Source organism: Nicotiana tabacum, chromosome 3 (assembly GCF_000715075.1).
Source record: "Nicotiana tabacum cultivar K326 chromosome 3, ASM71507v2, whole genome shotgun sequence".
Lineage (NCBI taxonomy): Eukaryota > Viridiplantae > Streptophyta > Magnoliopsida > Solanales > Solanaceae > Nicotiana > Nicotiana tabacum.
In genome coordinates, this window is record NC_134082.1 from 182,432,026 (window position 1) to 182,455,622 (window position 23,597).

At 36.9% G+C, this 23,597-nt stretch overlaps 1 protein-coding gene across 2 annotated transcripts; it reads left to right on the forward strand.

Moving 5' to 3' along the window:
• The first annotated feature begins 1,952 nt into the window (after positions 1-1,952).
• Positions 1,953-23,197, forward strand: LOC107766584 (beta-galactosidase 9). 2 transcript variants are annotated; one of them, XM_016585388.2, is made up of 19 exons: positions 1,953-2,247; positions 3,325-3,420; positions 3,586-3,698; positions 4,069-4,135; positions 4,814-4,906; positions 5,276-5,419; positions 5,872-5,960; positions 7,158-7,263; positions 7,949-8,036; positions 8,386-8,507; positions 9,581-9,778; positions 10,398-10,630; positions 11,652-11,767; positions 12,674-12,771; positions 13,162-13,272; positions 13,872-13,982; positions 20,197-20,405; positions 20,567-20,912; positions 22,653-23,197. In XM_016585388.2, exons 1-19 carry the CDS (start codon positions 1,972-1,974, stop codon positions 22,791-22,793), a joined length of 2,757 nt encoding a protein of 918 aa, XP_016440874.2. In that variant the 5' UTR covers positions 1,953-1,971; the 3' UTR covers positions 22,794-23,197. The 2 variants fall into 2 exon arrangements, with proteins under 2 accessions (XP_016440874.2, XP_075106380.1); XM_075250279.1 differs by having other exon boundaries at positions 1,954-2,247; positions 22,563-23,197.
• The last annotated feature ends 400 nt before the right edge of the window (positions 23,198-23,597 follow it).

Consider the following 23,597-nt stretch of genomic DNA (forward strand, 5'->3'; position numbering starts at 1 on the left):
GGTAGGAATTGTCCACGTAGGAAGGTTAATTAGATTATTAGTGATGCTAAAACTTTCATAAGCTGGTTAACATTGAAATAAAATTTGGAGAAATGAAACTAAAAATGTTATCTAAATAGACTTGTTAAAAAATAGTTGCTTTTAAAGGAAAAAGTTAAGGAAAAGCAAGAAGCCGTAATAACTTGCTGGTTTGACTTCAGTCTTCTTAGTATCTTGTTATTGTTACTAATTGTCGTTATTACTTCTTTTCATTATTTCTTTAGCCGAGGATCTATTGAAAATAAACTCTCCGTCCTCCTATAAAGGTAGGACTGCATATCTCTTACCTTCTCCAGATCCCACTTGTGAGAATACACTGAATTTGTTATTGTTGTTGTAGTTATAAATTAGAACAAGTTTGTGCATGATCCACAATTATCAATTAGGAGTATCTATTTAAAAGTGCGGCTAGTATTAAATATGAAGAGGTTTTGATTTTTCTTTTAGGTTAAGAAATCCTAAATTTACTTATTTCCAAAGCTTATTTACGTGACGGATAATTAAGATCCCAAAATGACAAAAAATTATATGATGAAGCACGATAATTCATTAAGGCAGTTGATATGCAAGTTTGATATGTTTATTCGACTTGTTTTCTTTCCTTTGAAGATTATATAATAATTTGATCCAATTAAAGAAAGAGTGAAAATTGATCAAAAACCAACCCAAATAACTCCCAAGATATTAACCACCTTTTCAACTGGATTCTAAATTTCTCTCCCTCAAACACCATAACTCTAATTTTTTGCTCTTTCTCTTTTTCTACTTTGGGTATTGAACTTAATATCATAATCAAAGACTAATTCGAAATAATTCTATTAAAAGAGGAAATCACTTTTTGCCTGAACATTTTTTCATTTACGCTCCAACTTTTTAATACCTAGCGACAAATTTAAATAATGTGTTTAAGAGTATGACATGAGTACTTTGGGTGAAATTTTATCTGAAATTATAATATGCATTCCTTTATTCTTCATAAGTAAGCTCGAATTTAAGTTTCTCAAATTGTCTTTGGTAAGAATACTTTACTTTATAAAGTAAGACTTTTCGGAGCGAGTCTCAAAATAAATAATGGAACACCAGAAAAACCCAATTCGTGAGAACAGGCTAGACCGCCTACGAATTTAGCCGAACCCAGTAATTTTTAATATATTTGTATTTTAAAAACTCATTAAATACGTATAAAAAATATTAATTTTAGAACCCCCGTCTTTCATAAGGTTGAAATCTTGCTTCGGCTGAATACTATGATAGTAACGTGGCAACCTCACCCAACACCCCACACCCAACTCCTACCCCACCCCCTGGCCCAAATGTATATATATTTTGAGAAAGAAAAAAAAGGCCAAATACATAGATAGATCATTAAACTTGGCCTAATTTTTTATTTTAGCACTTTAACTCAGTCTTATTCCATTTTGGCCCTCCAACACTATTTTTTTTGTTCCATTTTGGCCCTCCAACCCTATTTCTTTTGTTCCACTTTAACACAAAAACTTTTATCCCAGGGTAAAAATGCAGCGTGTGCAAATACCCAGCTGCTACCCCCACCCACCCGTGTCCCCTCCCCCAAAAAAATATTTTTTTTAAAACTTTTTTTTGTAATTTTAAAATTATTATTTTTTTCGTTTTTCTGCCTCCCTCCCGGGGGAAAAATATTATATATATATATATATATTTTCATTAATAACTACGGGTTCAACTGAACACATAACTTTCGACGCGGAGTAAAAAATTATATGTAAAATTTTTGTAAAATTGTAAAAATAATATATATGAACCCATAACTTTAAAAATATAATGGGTTCAATGTTAAAAATATTAAAATTGAATTCATAGTATTTAAATTCTGGATTCAAGTGGGCTTTTGTTAAAGTGGAATAAAAGAAATGGAGTTGGAAGGCCAAATGGATGAAAAATTGGGAAAGTTTAATGGCATGTTTATGTATTTGGCCAAAACTTTGCTTTACTCTTATCCATTCTCATTTGAGACAAAAATTAGTATCAAAACAGAAAATGGTGATCAGAAGAAAAGCAGCTCTCAGTCTCTTATGGATGTTAACGGCGTTAACTCTACACCTCGTGATTGTCGCCGGCGAGTATTTCAAGCCGTTCAATGTTACCTACGATCACCGTGCTCTCCTCATCGCCGGCAAACGCCGTATTCTTATCTCCGCTGGCATTCACTACCCTCGCGCCACTCCTGAGGTCTTTAATATTTCCCTAAATTTATTTGGTTTTTGTTATTAATTTTTTTCTCTGAATTTGCTGCTCTATTGTGTTGTTTGACCGAGACGGAGTCTAAGAAAAAAGAAAAAAAAAGAAAAAGAAAAAAAAGAAGCAAACATTTGGCACATAGTTTAAATATATATATAACATACTTCAACATACTATCTCATAACTATATTAAGAATATTAATCAAGAGCTAAAATGGAAACTAAAAAAGTAAATACTTTCCAAATAAAGAAATGTGGAGTGCTGTACTGGTGAGAGGTAGCGGCCTGTAGAATTAGTGTAGGTGCGCGCAAGCTTGCCTTGACCCCACGATTATAAAGAAAGAAAACAAAGAAATGTGGAGTATGTTGTATTGGAGTGATGAGTTATAGTTCCATGGAATTGAAAAGAATAAAAAAGATTAAGTAAAAAGTAGCTGCTATGTGGATTATTCTTTGGAATCATGGGGAACTAAGTAGGAAATAATGGTAAAAAACATTTTTCTTAAAACATTTTCCTGAAATAAATTTCAAGGGAAACATTAATTTGCTTTGTCAAATTTCTTAAAATTGTGCTTCAATGAGATAACATCTGAACTTTCAAGTCCCCTAATGAGGAGATAATCATTCTAATATCTTTTTTGATAACCGTCATGTCCGAGCCAGCTCGCACGCACCTCATCTAAAGCGAAGTATACCAGCACAATAACCGGGTAACTCTGTCCACCAAGGCTTGGACAGATGAGAAGAGATCACCAATTGTTTTTACCTCCGCTAAAAATCATTCTAATATCTTGACAGAGATCAAACGAAAGATATGCTCTTGTTAGAGTTTCTGCATTTCTTGGAACAGTAATTTCCTGAAGTTTTAGAGAACCTAATAGAAATCTAAGTTTAATGTTTCATAAAAGTCTGAAATAAAACAATCAAAAGAGATGTATGTTAGCGGAACTTATCTATTTGGTTTTGCTTATATTCCTTTGAAGAATATAGTGTACGAACTTCAAAGCACTATATCCTTTACAATATCTTTGGAGTTTATATAAGCCTTTTACATGTCATATATGTCAGATGTGGCCTCAATTGATATCTAGGAGCAAAGAAGGTGGTGCAGATGTGATTGAGACTTATACATTTTGGAACGGCCATGAGCCAATGAGCGGACAGGTATTCGTTTCCTGAAAGACCCTGCATTTTGGTGTTTGTTGCTTTGTCGGTCTTGTATTCAATTGAATCTTTAGTATGTTCTGCTATATAATTTCTTTAACCTTGATTAGTTTTAGTTCTTGATATTTCTGAACTGCTTCTCTCTTTCGATGCTTCCCTTTTCAGTATAACTTTGAAGGAAGATATGATATTGTCAAGTTCGCAAAGCTAGTTGGGTCTCATGGACTATATCTCTTTCTCCGAATAGGTCCTTATGCTTGCGCGGAGTGGAACTTCGGGTAATGTTCTTCTTTCATGATTGTTGTGCTCAGTTTTGACTTTATCATTAGTTCATGTAAAATGTGTTTGTTCATGCTTCACAATCTAGTCTATTATTTCAAAGCAAAAAGTTAACAACTTTTGGATAAATGCACTAGTTTTGACCTCACAAGGTGATCAGCAACAGGGAAGGGTGCTATGTAGAAATGAGAATTTTTAGTAATTCAACAGCTGACTAGGTAGCACCGAGCAAGGTGAAGATCCCTTAAAGTAAAGAAACAAAGTAGAGCAGTCAATAACAGAATTTAGTAGAAGGGCATTAACACATTCGTGTTACGAATGAGTGCTTCTCTGTTGATCTCACTAGGTGATTTACTGCCTGTATTGCAGGGGCTTCCCTGTATGGCTTCGTGACATACCTGGAATAGAATTTCGAACGGATAATGCACCATTCAAGGTAATATAGAACACTTATCTCTTTTGATAAAATGACGATCTTACATTTAACAAAAGATTTTGTTGGTTGGTAAATTGGTCACGTTTTATTAGCGAAGTGGCTCGGATTGGTATCAGTTTTTCTCCGGCTAAATCAATCTATTAGATCGACTAAGTACACTTGATCTAATAAATACCCTGTCAGAATGAGAAATTCTGTTGACTCGGATCTTTAGTATTCTCTTAATTACATGCACTTTTTTTTTCTACAATATTTTTATCACCAGTAATTAGGTGTCTCTTGTAATTCAAGTGAATTAAGTTACTATAGAAGTAGAGAGAAGACAATTAGTTCTGTCCTTCTCTTCCTCCCCCCTCAAGATATTCCCTAGGAGCAAATGGCTAGGCCGCTCTTATCAACTTGTTTCTCTGTTGGGGAAAGTGCATCCTTGTTATTATCGGGATCACTAATTAAAGGGCTTACTCCATGCATTTTTGGATGCATTCCTTGTATGTAGAAATTTTTATCTGTATTAGCTAATGTTCATGTGGGATTGCGGCGTAGTTGATTGATGATTTAATAAGCTAACTTTAAGTTTTGCTTCCCAACACTTCGTTGCTCAAATTGCATTATGATAGTTTGAAGAAATAATTGGCTGCCAGAGGATTGTAATTTGAAAAATTCATACACTTTTCCCAGGAGGAGATGGAGCGCTTTGTAAAAAAGATAGTTGATCTTATGATGGCAGAGTCACTCTTTTCATGGCAAGGTGGTCCGATCATTTTGTTGCAGGTTCTGAAATTTCTTACTCTAAATCACTAACTAGAATATCAGTATTACTGTAACGCTGACATCTGCACTTTATTTGTAAGACAAATAGGAAAATTTCTAAAAAGACTGCTTGAAATTATTGAACGAATTATGCACCTTACAACTGAGAGTGAGGAGTTTCCTCTTGAAATGATTATTGGATGTCCAGTTTTTTGACAGAGACTTTGGATGTCCAGTTTCTGGATGAAATTTGCAGCCACTGATCCATTTGTCACTTTTCTCTAGCCCCTTCTCCCCCCTCTCTCTGCATATGTTCTGTTCATGCTTCTGCATGTAAGTTTGTAGAGTTAAACTGACGTTATGTCTTCGTCTGATGTTTTTTCTTGTCAGATTGAAAATGAATATGGAAATATTGAAAGCTCATTTGGTCCAAACGGGAAGAAATATATGACATGGGCTGCTGAAATGGCAGTTGGTCTTGGCGCTGGTGTTCCATGGGTCATGTGCAAGCAAGCTGATGCTCCAGAATACATTGTAATACACTTGATTTCCTGGTCTTCTCTAATTACGACCAACTGGTCTAGTTAGTGTCTGATAATTTTGATAAAGATAGATTTATTTGATAATTTATTTAAATGCAATTTATTTCATTGAAGCAGTTGCACAATACCAGTGCATAGAATTATGTGCGAATATGCGATCATGTTTCTTGAGCTTCTTTAAACAAATTGATTTGACTTACAAATTTAACTCTTTATCATACAGAACGAATAAAGTATTTGAATTTCCAAGTTAACCGAACTCATGAAGTGAGGTAAACTGATCTAAAATGACGAAGCCATAGTTTCTCAAGCTTTTTGGATTAAATTTATAACTCAGAAGCAGAGTTCTCTCTGTTTTATTTATTTCTGTTTTAGTCCTCCTTTAAAGGGCTGGGGTACTTTTTTCTTTATCCTGTTATATTATTGAATTTTTCTTTTTGACAGATAGATACTTGCAATGCATACTATTGTGATGGGTTCAGGCCAAATTCTGAGAAGAAACCGAAAATTTGGACTGAGAATTGGGATGGATGGTATGATAATCGCTTCTTGTTTGTTAGGTCCTTTCTCGTTTCATTGAATTCTGAACCAGTATGTGCATGGTTCCGGGAATCCTTAGATTCTTGTTAGTGATATGAATATGATTATATGATCTGCTCTTAAAGGTGACTTGACTTCTGGATGGATCACGAACTAAAAATCTACATTTCCTTGCTTGCCAGAAGCACCTACTTTGAGAATTGTTCTCTGCAGATTCTGACCTTTAGGGCTTAACTTTCTATTCTTTCATGTTTCCTCCGTTCGGAAAGCTTAGAATAATGGCAAATCTACGTGAAAGGCAGTATGGACATATAAGTGTTCCATCTCATAAGTGAATGTTCCTTTTATCTCTCTCATATATAATGTTTGAAGTCCTGAAACTGGCTTAAATATGTGAAATCACTTTTTAATGGAAGGAGAATATTAACAAGAGTCAAGACACAAATGTTAGAGAAGTGATTAGAAAGGTATTGTAGAACTTCAAAGAATGATATGAACCAGTATATAATCATAAATGCGGTAATGTATGAAGTATAAGCACTCGATTTGTTAAAGTTCTACGATTATGAGGGAAGCCTTCTACTCCCCTTTAGTAATTGTCCCTCTGCATATGAGGTCCATCATAATTTCAGAAGGGCAATGATGGATGCCTTTGATCAGCAGAAACGTGTTTAGTTTGAGAGTGTCAGATCATCCAAGAAAGATAAGGTGCCCAGAGTCCGCTGCTCAATCAATCTGTTACTCTCATGAAAGATAGACAATCATACAAGGTGGAGGATAACGAGTTTAAGTCTTAAATTAGGTTGCTAAAGGATGGTGGTTGAGTGCTTTGCTTGCTTAGGATATGCTGTTAGATCTTGAACAGTGCTTCTTTGTCAGGTTTAGATCAGTGGATTGTTTAGTTAAATTGGTATTAGAAATTCATCTGTGAGCTAAAGATCTTTATATTGATCATGTCTCTATAGTTCTACTGAAATCTAACTCAAGAAATCTGATCCAGGAAGCCTGGTATAGTTGAGCTCATATCCCTTAATATAATGCTCTTTATGATGTTTCTATGTCTCTCTCTGGTGTATACAATTGCAAAAAAGAAAGCAGGATCAGTTAGTTACTCTTTGAATTAAGTTGAGGAGTCAATAACATCCAGAAAAAGGAAAACAAAGACAATTTTATTCTTTTCTTTCCTGCAGGTTTGCAAATTGGGGGGAAAGACTCCCGCGTAGGCCTACCGAGGACATTGCATTTGCAATTGCTCGTTTCTTTCAGCGTGGGGGCAGCTTGCAGAACTATTATATGGTAATTTTGATACCTATGATGCTCTAAGTTTACTTTCCAAGTCTGATATAGATAAGGCATGTGCCTTAAACATACTTCTCTCCTATTCCAGCTGACCTTTCTAACTTGCATTGTTTTTGGAAATTTTCTTGTTAAACGGATAGCAGATTCTCCTGTTCCGCCTTTGTATCTCTTTCTTGATTACTATAATTTGTTCAATATCCAGTATTTGTTTGTTGAAAAGTTTAGGAAGTAGGAACAGACCCTTTACTTATCTGGCTAAATGTTGATTACCAATTTATGTGAACTGGAGAGGCTTGAAGTTACTCACTGGTACTGGGCAAAATCTTCAAGTTTGTTTGAATGTCAAGAAAGTCACTAGAAAGTGTATTTCTTGAGGAAATTGCTGGAAAATAAACAAGAGATCATTTTTCTTGCACGTGTTTGTTTGAGAGGAAAATGATAGATTAAATAAGAAGTAGCCATTTCCTTTCAAGCCTGATGATAGTTTAAATAAGAAGGAACCATTTCCTTTCAAGTTTCCTACACTTCTTGCAAGAAATCCGTTTCTGGTAAGAAATTCTTTAACTGTTACTACAGTAATTTGACGCAAAAATACTGGTAACTTAGATCTCTGCCCTTCCCGTTTCATTTCCAGGCAACAATCAGTTACTCGCTGACTGGCTGTTTCATCTTGTAATTCCAGTATTTTGGTGGGACAAACTTTGGCCGGACTGCAGGAGGCCCAACTCAAATCACTAGCTATGATTATGATGCTCCACTTGATGAATATGGTAACTTTTGAGTATTATGTATTGTTACTTTAGGAACATTCTTACGAAGGAAAAAATCGATAGCCAGGTGTACATTGGTGCTTATCTTTGTTTTCAATAAGTAATCATTAAGTAGGCCTTAATAACTACATTAATATTTATCTTATGTAAAATGTCTCTGTTAAAATGTTCACTGATAGAATGTTAAAGTGTTAGTGGTAGGATCATCCTTAAGGTTAAAATATTAGAAGTGCCGAGTTCTTAAATAAGATACTGTCCCACATTACGTCTATAAATAGGTGTATTATAATCATCAAATAATCAACATCTCTTCTCTCTCTTGTTTTCTCATGGTCACCCTACTGTATAGGACTACTGCGTCAACCTAAATGGGGCCACTTGAAGGATCTGCATGCTGCTATAAAGCTTTGTGAACCTGCTCTTGTTGCTGCTGATTCACCTCAGTATATTAAACTGGGACCAAAACAAGAGGTCAGTTATGGGCTTGAGTAATCCCAGTGGGTATTGCTGTAAGTCCACCCACGTGTCGTTAAATGTAAAATAAAATGTCGTTTGTTGAATATATTTTAGCCAGACTACCTTTACAGAGGTATCAATTACTTTTTGTTAACTTCGAAAGGCGCATCATGCTTTTACTTTGTTCTGGGACAGCTACAAAATGCCTTGACATATCTCATAATTCAAAAACTCCATCAGTTATTATTATGATGCTTCACTTAATAATGTCTTTGATGGAGCACAGCACAGTTATTGTTATTCTTGCTTTTTGAGGAGGTTGCAGTCATCTGTTGCTAACAGAACGAACAATATATCACCTACATTTACAAATTACTTGATTAAAAAAAATACCACCTATTTTTATCGTCCTTCTGAAGAAAAGCGTATAAGAGCAGTGAGAAAATTCTCTGTACTGTTTCTTATCATCACAAGCTATTTACAACAGAATCAATGCTACAAACCCTCAGGGGTTGGTCTGGTGGCAATTGACTTGAGCCTTGGGGTTTGCTCCCTTTCAAGGTCTCAAGTTCGAAACCCACTGGGTGCAAACAATTTCTGAGGGCCATCGGACTGGGTAAAACCTGAATTAACCGTGGTGTACTTGCGGGAAACTCCTTGCCGAGGGCCTATGCACCCCCGGGAATAGTCGGGGCTCGAAGAGACTCGGACACCCGGTGCAAATCAAAAAAACATAGGAGGAAAATCTGTCATTCTAACCAGGAAATTAATCTGGTCAATGGATAAATCTAGTTGATTTGATTTCTTAATATGGAGGAGGAAAGAAGTTTATCTTTCAGATCAGGAAATTAATTACCATTGAGTAATTTACAGAATCTAACACAATCTAATCTGCAGAATTATTTAGTTTTTGTTCATAATCCCTTCCTTTGGGGAAAGTTTGTGAATTACGAATGAGATTTTGTATCTTTTGATTTTAGGATAAAGTTACTCTCTTCTTCTCACCTTAAAATTTATTTTGTGAATCATCGTAATTCTTATTTACCCTTTTCACACCTCTGTATTTGATGCTTGTCATGTTACTTCAGGCACATGTCTATCATGGAACACCCCACAACAATGGCCAATATCTGTCCTTGAATGAGAGCTTGTGCTCAGCATTTATTGCAAATATTGATGAACATGAATCAGCAACTGTGAAATTTTATGGTCAAGAGTATACTTTACCTCCATGGTCAGTGAGTATTCTGCCAGATTGCAGAAACACAGCTTTTAACACAGCTAAGGTTTGTCGATGTTCCCACAGATGAAAGATTATAAGTTTGAACTTCAAAAGATTGCTGTCAATGCTTGCATGTCTACTTGTTTCAGTATTTTCTTTTATTTCCCAGCTTGTTATATTGTATTGATAATGCTTTCATATGTGTGGCTTCCACAAATTGAGGCTGCAATCATTCCATTTCTGTGTGGATGATGGTCGATAACAAAGATTGTTGATTTTCCATTGCAGGCTAAATAGTGTCTTATAGCTTCTGAAAAAATGGTTGAAAAGCAAATGTTTACCACCCTTTTGGCAAATAGTTCATCAGAAATTATGATCTGTCGGTATATGACCTAGCGATGTGTAAATTATGATCTGTCGGTATATGACCTAGAGATGTGTTGTGAATTAGCTACAGTGTTCACCTACTACCACAAGTTATTTGATAGAGAAATTTATCCTGGTTACTAAAGCTAAACTCTTGCTTTAGTAACTTCATCATCATATAGTAACTAACAAGGATCCACTCTCTTTCAAGTACAACATAGTGACCCCATCACCAGAACGCTTCTAAAACGATGTAGTACTTTGTGATTAATTTTAATGATGTATTTAATTTCTTTTCTCTTGCATTCTTTAAACAGGTGGGGGCACAAACTTCAATCAAAACAGTGGGCCTTGATTCTGTTTCAGTTGGGAATAATTCCTTGTTTCCGCAATTAAGGATTAAAAGCAAACTCAGAAGTATTTCACAATCTTGGATGACATTGAAGGAGCCACTTGGTGTGTGGGGTGACAAGAATTTCACTTCTAAAGGGATACTGGAGCATCTGAATGTGACAAAAGACGAGTCTGATTACCTGTGGTATCTGACCAGGTATTTCAAACTTATAAATGAGGTTAGGATCAGACTGAACAGTGATTACTACCTTTATAATGTCTAACACTCTTTCCATCCCATTTCATATGACAGTATTCGATTGGATGCGGAGCTTGATCTAAACTAAAATGAATATAACGCAAGTTAATGACTTGATCCCCATTCACTCTCACTTAATTTGGAACCGCATGATAATAGGATTTGTCCAATTCTCAGGATAAAGCTTTAAAACCTCACCGCTTATACCACATTCTCAGGATGACATCTGTACTGGAGTTGAGACCAACTTCAAACACGAGAAAATACCCATAGAAGCCAAGCACTTTACATGACCACTCTGGTATCTGCTGGTTGCTAACTTAACATTAGACGTAAAACTAACTTCAAAAATTACAGGCCGGACACTTCTGGTTTAACCAGACTGTTCTCTGTCCCTGTATTGCCACTGTTTGTGTGTGACTCTGTGTGTTTGTTTGCTCTTTTCCCTTTTTACCCTTTACTTTGGGTTTTGAATCACTGGAGAAATGTGATACTTAACCTTTAGTCTGAGGATTTCAAATTTGAGGACTGAAGGGAATATTAAAATATCAAATAAAGAAAACTGAACTCCTTTGAGGTTTGAGGACATACAGAGCATAATATCTCTGAGCTTCCAGTTTTGTTATCCTTGCATTTGGTTCGGAGTCTGCTTGTGAATAGTTTGGCATTAACAATGTCAAGCCTCTTTGGACGAGAATCTACAAATCTACAAACCTTTTTGGTACCTTTGGCTTTTGAGATGAATTGCTTGGTAGGAAACTATATTAATGATGCCGCATGTAATGTCACTCTCTTAATTTTCTGTTGTCTCCCGGTTCTCCTCAGATCGTGTTTTATATTCCTTTAACAAGTGAATAGGCACAGAACACAAACACCAGAAACACTGTGCAAGATTTGGTTTCAAATTTATTCATAACCTTTGTCATTGGTTGCAAACTGAACTTGTGATGATTTACTCTGCAATCTCTGGTGAATGCAGGATATATATTTCTGATGATGACGTCTCATTTTGGGAGGAAAATGATGTTAGTCCAACAATTGATATTGATAGCATGCGTGACTTTGTTCGCATATTTGTTAATGGCCAGCTTGCAGGTATTTGGTTAGATTTACTTTGTGCTATCTTTATTATGCATTCTGCTCTTTGTGTTAACTAGCACTCAATCCTCCGTTAGCAGTCAGTTCAGCTGGCATTGTCAAAGTGTACTTCAACCATTGAACTTTTCTTGGTTTGCATGAATATGATTTTCATCTCCGAGCATAGGGACGGTCTGATGCATTGTCGTTGAATACCTGTCAAATACTCACTACTAGATGGAGACATATTAAATAGATCAGGGTGATCAGTTAATAGCGAGTAGAAATTCTGTTATTGCCTCAGTTTATTTTGAAGGCTCTTGGAATTGGCCACAGAAAGATAAAAAATGAAGGTATCTTATGTAGAAAGGGAGAAATTAATAAGAGTGAATTAAAATAGGGTTGTCAAAATTTGAACAACAACTAGGTCATTTCGACAACACGAAAAGAGCTGCTAAATGGACAAAGTGAGACCAAATATAGTGCAGTGAATTTCAGGGATTAAGAAAGCAGCAAAGTGATAACAAGCCTAAAGCTAAGCAACCTGTATGCTATAGCTAAATGAAGATCACAAACCATAAACCCAGACTAGAACTGAAACAAAAATCCCTGTTTCTGACACTGTTCACACCAGAAACAAAGGAAATTAATACTGGTTTCTTCCCACCATCTCGCACTTAGAGCAGTGAGGTGAATAGGATGGCTGTAGGTATGCTAGGAATGTCAGGTGAAGCAATACTATGACTACAGGTCATGTGATGCTAATCTTGTGCTTATAGTGCACGAGGCTAAAACATCAGCCAAGCTAGCTTTGAGAGGGTCCCTATGTCTGGTCATTCTATTGAAGTCTTTTCTTTCCCGTGTTCTCCTTATATCTCCAATTCCTTACCCTTTTACCCTGTTATGTGTCTGTTGCAAGTGAAGGTAGTATGAAAGGAAAATGGATCAAGGTGGTTCAACCAGTTAAGCTGGTTCAGGGATACAATGACATACTGCTATTGTCTGAGACGGTGGGATTGCAGGTAAAGCTAGTTTAGAAGTTGAATTACCCTAATGAGGACCATGTTAAATCTGAAGTATTATCTTAAATTTGGAAAAGGTGATATTAGTTTTGGGTGAAACCTAAAGCTCTGTCATCTCATACTCTCATCAGAGGGGGGAAAAAGGAGATAAATTCTCCCATTATCCAACCTCCATATTTTGAAACCCTTACCTCCATTTCTCTTTCTTATTTCTTTCCTTCCTTGAATCACTGGTGACGATGCATGTTACTCACTAATTTCCATTCGCTTTACGCTTTACCAAATTTTTAATTTATGGGATTTTACTGGGTTGTTGTTGTACCCATAAAAGCTGCTCAGCTTCATCAAACTGACCTCTAAGCTGAAAATACTTTTCTGCCACAATTTCAGAATTATGGTGCCTTCTTAGAGAAGGATGGGGCAGGTTTTAAAGGTCAGCTGAAGCTTACAGGATGCAGAAATGGGGATATTAATCTCACAACATCCTTATGGACCTACCAGGTACCTCATTTTCTTCACCTTAAATGAATCTCGATGTTCACACATGATAAAAGATTAAACTTCTCATTTATGGGAGGTGTTGCAGAGGCTGATATCCCATGCTCTAATTATGTGCATATGCAAGTAACTTGAAATAATAGACCAATTAGAAGAACCAAATTATGAGAAACTACTCTAGACTGGAAGGACAAGTGGGTTTACTTTTCACTCATTAGTGGTATTTGAAGAGTGTTCATGGTGCTGAACAAATCGATGATAGAATTGTGGATAAGATGTAGAAAAAGTTCCTGGTAGATTTTGCCCATAAGCCTTTTAATAAGCATCCTTTCTCAGTGAATATCAGGCTATATCTACTAAATGAACTAAAAGATTAAAAATCCCAAGGCTTCTCTATCCGTCTGTTCTCTGCTTGTGAAACGTCAAAACTTGATATAATTCAGGCTATGCACACAGAATCAACTTGCAAAAGAGTACCATTTCTTCCACATGCAAGAAGAAAAATTATCATCATGTGAAGTTGGAGATCGTTAAACTTCACAATGACATTTCATTATACAACTGAAATATAGGAAGCCTGATTTTAGTTATTTGTTCAACAGGTGGGGCTCAAAGGTGAATTCCTGAAAGTATATGATGTCAATAGTACTGAAAGTGCAGGATGGACTGAGTTGCCGAATGATGCAATTCCATCAGTCTTTTCCTGGTACAGGGTAAGTTGACAAAACTCATTCCAGATTCAGCTGTCACTAGCATAGAGGAAAACTTGCTAATTATTGGCAATATCGTTTCTTAAAATTAATGTCTCAATTGTTTTGTTTAGATGTGCTTATGACCATTGTTCAGTCACTCAAGTTACATATCTATGACATTGATGCCTTAATTATTGAATGAATAATGTCCTTTATTGTCTTCCTTAAGCTATCTTTTATTTGTGGGTGAAGGAAGCACCATATTCAATACTACTAGAAAGACTTGCTCTAGAAGAGATGTTCAGTATTGTTTGGTCAATTGCTGTGATCGTATTTTAAGTCTTTCATTACATTCTATATTAAGAATCTTATGATTAACTTTTTATTAAGACTTCCCTTCAATTTTTGTTACGGAAATCTGGGAGTACAAAATGGAAAATTGCTCAATCAATAAAGGACCTGTCATTCTCACTTCAATCAATCAACTGACTATGCCTCAATTTCAAATTAGTTGGAGTCGGCTATAAGTAATTCTTTGAATCCATTCTGTTCTATTCAGGTCCATTTCATTACAATATGTGATAAGATATCTGTTAGATATGTACATAATGTAGTCTTGTCTCACATTAGAATAGGAGTAGTATGTCCTTGTATAGTATAGCTATAAATAAGGACCTCTTGTATTGGATTGAACACACAATATCAATATATCATATTTTTTCCCGTGCCTTCTCACATGGTATCAGAGCTATCGTGAAAGATTTATCTCTATGTATAAATTCCAGCGATTCCGGGAAGTGAAATCAGTCATCGAAACCCTTTTTTTCCGGCGACTTTTCAAAGTTGTTTTGCGTCTGCTTTGTCTCGGTTAATGTTGTGCAAAATCCAATACTACCACAAGAGTAGTCACTGTCCGGCGACCAAACCCCAGTGAAAATCTCCGGCGGTAGTGTAGCGGTCGGAAGAAAATTTTCCGGCGAAGTTCTGACGTCGCGTGGGCCACCTTGCGGCCATTTTTTGGCGACGATTCTTCAAGACAGATTGTTCCCCTTGCAATTCCGAGCCTACCCATCCAGGTTACACCAAATTCCGACCACTTTTATATTTTCCGGCGTGAATGGACTTCCGGCCAATTTTTGAAAAAGTTTCTTCAGAACAGTTGGGTCGTCTAGTAATTTCGATCCTACCCCTACTGTTTTTATTTCATTCTGACCAATTTGAATTTTTTCCGGCTGCTACAGTAATATTCCGAGAGCTACAGTATTTCTGGCCTGAACGGTGTTTTCCGGCGCATAACAATGTTCTGTTTTCCTGCTGTAAACAGTGTTTTCTCAGTGATTTCTTCAGTTTTCCCAAAGGAGTTACTAATTTTCACTATTTCAAGTTAACCCTATTACTATTAATTGTAGCGACATGGGAACCAATACTTGAATAGTCGGATGGTTTCTTTAGTGGATTATTTTGAGTTTCTTCAGTACAAAGCAGGTAAGCAGACATCTTCTGAGATAGCTTCCGTTGTTCAAACAGGTAATAACGTGACTTGTGTCTCTCAATCTTCATCCTCTGAGTCTTGGGTCATTGATTCAGGTGCATCAGATCATATTTCTGGTAACAAATCTCTTTTCACTATTATTTCGGATTCTCAATCTCTTCCAAGAGTCACAATGGCCAATGGGTCTCAAACCATGGCAACTGTAATAGGTCAAGCAAGCCCAATTCCTTCCTTACCTTTAGATTCAGTTCTTTATGTCCCTAATAGTCCTTTTAATCTCATATATGTTAGTCGCCTAGCCAAATCACTTAAATGTGCCGTTTTATTTCTTGATGACCATGTTTTTATACAGGAACGCAGTACAGGGCGGATCATTGGTACCGGACGTGAATCAAATGGACTTTATTACCTTATCCTTGCTAAATCACATGGACTCACATCTTGTCTTCCTTTAACAACTTGTCCTGTTACTGATTCACCAAATTTATTACATAAACAGTTGGGACATCCTAATTTGTCAAAACTTCAGAAAATGGTGCTTGGTTTATCTCACTTGTCAGCTCTAGAGTGTGTCTTGTTAGCTCGGTAAGCATACTCGCTCTCATTTTCCTCGACGTATTGATAATCGAGCAGAGTCACCTTTTACTTTAGTCCATTCAGATGTTTGGGGTCCTAGTCGGGTCAGTTCTACCTTAGGATTCCGCTACTTTATTAGTTTCATTGATGACTATTCTAGGTGCACCTGGATATTTTTGATAAAAAATTGATCTGAGTTGCTTTTTATTTTCCAGACCTTTCACGCTGAAATTCAAAATCACTTTGGGGTTTCTATTCGCACATTTCGTAGTGATAATGCCCGAGAGTATTTGTCTTTCCCATTTCAGCAGTTTATGAAATCTCATGGGATTATTTATCAAACATCTTGTCCGTACACATCTCAACAAAATGGGGTAGCTGAAAGAAAGAATAGACATCTTATTGAAACTGCTCGTACCCTACTCATACAATCTCATGCTCCGTTGCGTTTTGGGGGATGCAGTTCTTACATCTTGCTATCTTATTAATCGTATGCCATCTTCAGCTATCCAGAACCAAGTTCCATTCTTTGTTATGTTTCCCCACTTACCTTTGTTCTCTCTTCCACCCCGTATCTTTGGAAGCACTTGTTTTGTCCATAACCTTACTCCAGGAACAGATAAGTTAGCTCCCCGTACTCTTAAGTGCGTATTTCTTGGTTTCTCGAGAACGCAAAAGGGGTATCGATGCTATTCTCCTGACCTCCAGCGGTACCTTATGTCCCCTGATGTTACCTTCTTTGAAACTCAATCATACTTCACAGGTCCAGGTAATCACTTAGATATTTCTGAGATACTACCAGTCTCTTCTTTGGGAGATTCAGTCACTATCTCCCATCCATCTTCCTCTACATCTCCAGCTCCACCACCTATAGCTCCTGTTATCACCATCTATAGCTCTAGTTCCACCACATATAGGTTCAATTCCTCCACATAATCCAGTTCAACCTTCTGCAGCTCCGCCACTCTTGACTTATCATCGCCGTCCACATCCAGCATCAGGCCCAGGTGATTCACGTCCTGCATCAGATTCTGCACCTACTGCGGACTTGTCTCCTCTTAGTCAACCAATTGCACTCCGCAAAGGTGTACGGTCCACACTTAATCCTAATCCCCACTATGTTGGTCTAAGTTATCATCGTCTGTCATCACCTCATTATGCTTTTATATCTTCTTTGTCCACCGTTTCTATTCCTAAGTCTACAGGTGAGGCACTATCTCATCCTGGATGGCAATGTGCTATGATTGACGAGATGTTTGCTTTACATGCGAGTGGCACTTGGGAGCTTGTTTCTCTTCCTGCAGGTAAGTCTACTGTTGAATAATTGAAATGGTTGAATAATTGAAAAATGAGATTATTCAGGAATACACATTGAATGCTGAGATTACGCATTGAATTTCTGGTAGTAGATCCATAAGCAAAAAAGTGTTGTGATTGTTCCAGAAGAAATGAAACAAAAGATATGGTAGAGCTAGGACAGTTATTGTATGAGGTCTACCCAATGCTAGATGCAGAGGCGCATAATAGATCGATATGAACATCATGAGCTGCCCCGTAATAAAACCAGTTGTTGCTGATACCTTCTTCTCGGTTCCTTCTTCCATAACTAGAGCTCGGAGAAGGAAGAGATAAGAGGGCCCTATGGAGAATGTGGTCAGAAATCCATAATAGAGTCCGACCACAACGACCGAATTGATTATCTTCATGCATAAGGATAGCAAGACTGCGCAAGCAACTCCCATGGGACCCACAAAGTCGTTTTAAACTTCTGCTTGTATTTAAGTCATTTATATGTCATTTTAACTCATTTTTTCTCATCCACAACAGTTCCTAAACCCTCCTAAATTCTCTCCAAGGGTGAAAACCTAAGATAAAAACATGAATCCAATACTAGAAATCTCCTGGTACTTGCTAGATCGTAGTTCGGCATCATGTTGTTATTTATGATTAATCTAAGAATCAGCACCTCCTTCATGTATATTAGAGTGTCAAGGCTAAATACAAATGTTTACACACCAACATGCACCCAAAAGTTGATTCAAGAAGAGAATACACGTTGGGTTTATGCAGTCAAAGTCGGCCGCGGTGGCCAGGTTGATCGACTTAAGGCTCGTCTTGTTGCAAAAGGATATACTCAGATTTTTGGGCTTGATTATAGTGATACTTTCTCTCCCGTGGCTAAAGTAGCATCTGTTCGTCTTTTTTTGTCCATGGCTGTTGTACGTCATTGGCCTCTTTATCAGTTAGACATTAAGAATGCTTTTCTCCACGGTAATCTTGACGAGGAAGTTTATATGGAGCAACCACCTGGTTTTGTTGCTCAGGGGGAGTTTAGTGGTTGTGTATGCAGATTGCGCAGGTCACTATATGGTTTGAAACAGTCCCCTCGAGCCTGGTTTGGTAAGTTCAGCACAATTATTCAGGAGTTCGGCATGACTCGTAGTGAGGCTGATCACTCTGCGTTTTATTAGCATTCTGCTCCGAATCTGTGTATTTATCTGGTGGTTTATGTTGATGATATTGTTATTACTGGCAACGATCAGGATGATATTACTAATTTGAAGCAACATCTCTTTCAGCACTTCCAAACTAAGGATCTGGGCAGACTGAAGTATTTTCTAGGTATTGAGGTCGCTCAGTCTAGCTCAGGTATTGTTATTTCACAGCGGAAGTATGCCTTAGATATTCTTGAGGAGACTAGAATGATGGGTTGCAGACCTATTGACTCTCCTATGGATCCGAATGCTAAGCTTCTGCCTGGACAGGGGAGCCTCTTAGAGACCCTACGAGATATAGGAGGTTGGTTGGAAAATTGAATTACCTCACAGTGACTAGACCTGGCATTTCTTTTCCGGTTAGTGTTGCAAGTCAGTTTATGGATTCTCCCTGTGATAGTCACCGGGATGCAATTATTCGTATTCTTCGGTATATAAAGTCAGCTCCAGACAAAGGATTACTATTCGAGGATCGAGGCCACGAGCAGATTGTTGGGTACACAGATGCTGATTGGGCAGGATCACCTTCTGATAGACGATCTACATTTGGATATTGTGTTCTAGTAGGAGGTAATTTGGTCTCGTGGAAGAGCAAGAAACAAAATGTAGTTGCTCGATGTTGCGGCGAAGCGGAATATCGGGCCATGGCTATGGCAACGTGTGAGTTAGTTTGGGTCAAGCAGTTGCTCAAGGAGTTAAAGTTCGGAGAAATCAGCAGGATGGAACTAGTGTGTGATAACCAAACTGCTCTTCATATTGCGTCAAATCCAGTGTTCCATGAGAGGACTAAACACATTGAGATCGACTGTCACTTTGTCAGAGAAAAAAATACTTTCAAGAGATATTGTTACAAAGTTTGTAAAGTCGAATGATCAACTAGCAGATATTTTCACTAAGTCTCTTACTGGTTCTCGTATTAGTTACATGTGTAACAAGCTCGGTACATATGATGTGTATGCACCGGCTTGAGGGAGAGTGTTAAATATGTACATAATGTAGTATTGTCCCACATTGGAATAGGAGTAGTATGTCCTTGTATAGTATAACTATAAATAAAGACCTCTTGTATGGTATTGAACACACAATATCAATATATCATATTTTCTCCTGTGCCTTCTCACAATATCTTCTAAGGAAAATTAGGAGTTCTTTAAAGTTAAAGATTATCAAAATCTCCCAATTTTACACCGACACAAGTCTCTAACCAGAATAAAAGGACTTTTAATAAACACCACACCAAGTGTAAGTGTAACAACTACGACTACTTTTGGATAAATTGAGATGTGTCTAATGATTACTAAGCTTTAATCCCAATTAATTGGTATCGCATATATGGATCCTTTACTTCCTCTATGACGAAGAGCGGAGCAAAGAAAATTTCGCTTTTGACTTTTCCGCCTGTAGATTGCTACTTAATGGTTAGATGCTCCTATTTCTTAGTTGTAGATTAAGATGTTATTAGGAAAAAGGAAAATCAGCCCTTGCATTCCTTCTCGAGAATAGGTCCCTAATAGCTCATACAGAAGGAACTCTCTACGACCCTTTCACGTTTTTTTTTTTTTTGTATGCTACTTCTTGGAACAGGTGCTTCTCTATGTTTGCTTCTATATATGATGATTGTCTTCGCTGGTGTAAGAGTGATATTAAGTGGTTTGTCTCATTGGTTGAGTAGACGAAGTTTGATGCACCAGGCGGGACAGATCCAGTTGCCCTTGATTTCAGTAGCATGGGAAAAGGTCAGGCATGGGTTAATGGTAACCATATAGGAAGATATTGGACTTTGGTTGCACCAAAAAATGGATGTGGAAGAACTTGTGATTATCGTGGTGCTTACAACTCTGATAAATGTAGGACAAACTGTGGAGAGCTTACTCAGGCCTGGTATGGACCTCTTGCTGAAATTTTATTTTACGTTTGAAGGATTTTTGGCTTCATGGTTGTTCCGGCCACACCTGGCATCAAGTCATGTGTAGGTTCTGTGAAATGGATCTGAGCTGGTACATTCTGTTGCTTATAAAGTTCTTTTTTTTTTGGCGAACCAGGTATCACATACCTAGATCATGGCTAAAGACTTATAATAATGTACTAGTTATCTTTGAAGAAACAGATAAGACTCCATTTGAGATTTCCATTGCTACGCGTTCTACTGAAACCATATGTGCTCAAGTATCAGAAAAGCACTATCCGCCTCTACGTATGTGGTCTCACTCAGAGTTCGATGGAAAATTGTCTCTGATGGATAAAACACCAGAAATGCACTTGCAATGTGATGAAGGCCATATGATCTCCTCTATTGAATTTGCGAGCTATGGAAATCCGAAAGGCAGCTGTCAAAAGTTCTCTCAAGGCAAATGCCATGCTGCAAATTCCTTGTCTATTGTGTCTCAGGTATGTTTTTTTTTTTCATTTTAAAAATTTTGAGTTTCACGTTCACCTGTCTTTTTTACAATATGTTGACTGCGAATGAGTAGATAAACTGCAGTCTTTGCAGATATTAAATAATTTCATGATTGTGTTATAGTTAGTTGGACAAGTCGGTCAACCCTTACAATTAAAAGCTGCAAATAGCATAGGAGTTTCAGACCCCACAGTGTAGGATAATACTGGGTATGTTGTTATAAATAGCATAGGAGTTTCTTCAAAAGGTTTTGATCATCACCGGATGAATTTTTTTAGTTAGTCATAGCTATATGCTAAGTGGATGGTGAGGGACACAAATGCTGAATATGCCAGACTTAAGAGATGAAAAAACAAATTTTCTGAAAATCAAGTGACCCAACACCACCAAAGGAAGATCTTTTACATTTATGTTGATAAGCTAAATAACGTCCTAAACATACCACCAAAATACTTCTGTAAATAGAGAAATTATGAGCGAAGCAAAAATTGGTACCAAAAAGAAGTGGCTATAAACTAGAGGGTTTGACCAATTTGAAAGATCCTCTAGTGCAAGATAATATAACTGAAGTTTGGACTGCTCGCTCAAGTAAATAATTGTGAACCTATGACATTGGGATTTGGAGACCCACGTTCTATCAAATTGATCTACCGGTGCTCTTTAATAACTTATTAGAATAGATACAACTGTAAAAATGAGGATTCAGAGTCATTCCTATGTTCAACATTCCTTAGATTTTTTAAATTTGTATGAATTTGATTTGACTTTAAAGAGAACGACAAAGCATAACTCTAATTTCAAAATGTTCAAAAGCAGTAATTATTCTTGGGTCTAGGATCTACATCTATGAGTTGGAAGGTCCAAACAATCAATTCTACGATCAGTTGGTATAATCCAGAGTTTTTTAGACAATTCATAAAATTACACATTCGTGTGCTTTATTTTCTCTTCTCAGATGAGTAGAAACCTTACTTTGCAAGCCTTCCTACCTTTTCACTAGATCTATCATCCTATGGCTTTTTTGTCTTTAGTAGACAAGCCCTGTCACTATTTGGAGTTCGGCAGAGGGGTATTGTTCTTCTACTGATTTTGGAATATAATTCTGTAAATTCTTGCTATTAGAGAACTATGCTTAGGTTAGTTCCTCTCTGTTAACTTTTTTGGTGAGCCACTTTTGGCATGTAGATAGTGCCTAAATACTCTTTGTATCTTTAGAAACTATTGTCCTCAAATTAAAGAAAAAATAGGCACATTTGGTTTTCTTTTGGTGCCCAATTAGGAACTTTATTCTATTCCTAGGACATATTCTGACAATAACAAAGTAAACTAAAACACTGGGAATTATATGTTAGTGTTGATGTGCAATTCTAGTACACATATAAATATGCAGCTATAGGTTTAACATTTGCGCTTTGTAAATTGTACATGTGCTTATGTACTTAGAGTTTTTGCTGCTTATATATTTGTACTTGTACTGTCTATAAATTATCAGTTCTTGTATGCATTAGTATGCTTCAAATCCAAACTCTGCGATCAAAGGATGTATGATAACTTGACTGTTTTGAGTTAGAGATATTCCTTCGTATTAGAGCAATATGTTTACTGCTTGACTGCAAAACATTGTTAAATTTGTAAAACAGGACGGGTGGTGGTTTGAGTTTGGTGCAGAAGGTGTTCATTTCATCTGTCAAATACTTAAGTCTCTTAATCAAAGTTTCATCCCTTTACAGGCTTGTAAGGGAAGAAATAGTTGCACCATCGGCATTTCCAATGCTGTATTTGGAGATCCATGTCGACATGTTGTGAAGAATTTGGCCGTTCAGGCAAAATGCTCGCCACCACCAGATCTCAGCACTTCAGCTTCCGTGTGAGAAATTATTTTGTGAAATCATAGAGCTTAGAATGAAACCCTTCCCTTAAGGTCCATCTGTTTCCTAGCTCCAGCTCCTTCAGCAATTCTTAAATTGCATACTTGCAGTTACAGGCACTCAGGCAAAATGCTCGCCACCACCAGATCTCAGCACTTCAGCTTCCGTGTGAGAAATTATTTTGTGAAATCATAGAGCTTAGAGTGAAACCCTTCCCTTAAGGTCCATCTGTTTCCTAGCCCCAGCTCCTTCAGCAATTCTTAAATTGCATACTTGCAGTTACAGGCACTCGCAGAATGCACGTATGGACGTTTATCTGTAAATGTTCGGCTGATGTATATGGAATGAAATGGCTGTGTCTCAATATCCATTGCTGATGAATATGAGCTACCAGTTATGACTAAAAATAACAATCCAAATAGAGCTTTATTGTTGTGTTTAGGGGTGTACATATGTCGGGTTGGTTCGGATTTTACAATTACCAAACCAAACCAATTGTGTCGGGTTATTAAATCTAAAAACTAAATCAAACCAATAAAACTCGGGGTTTTCACTCTTGGTTTTTTTCGAGTTTCCTCGGGGTTTTAGGTTATTCGAATTTTTTCGGGTTCTTTTTTTCCCGGTAAAATCTTCGTAGAATAAAACATATAAATTGTGCTCAAAATATTTTTTTAGTCCTACTAAACAAAATATGAGATAGTCATGGCATTATCCTAAAATATTCAACAATAAAGACTATAAAATTATGTAATATAAATATTGCTAATTAAAATATCATAATAAAAATAAACATAATCTAAAAGTACT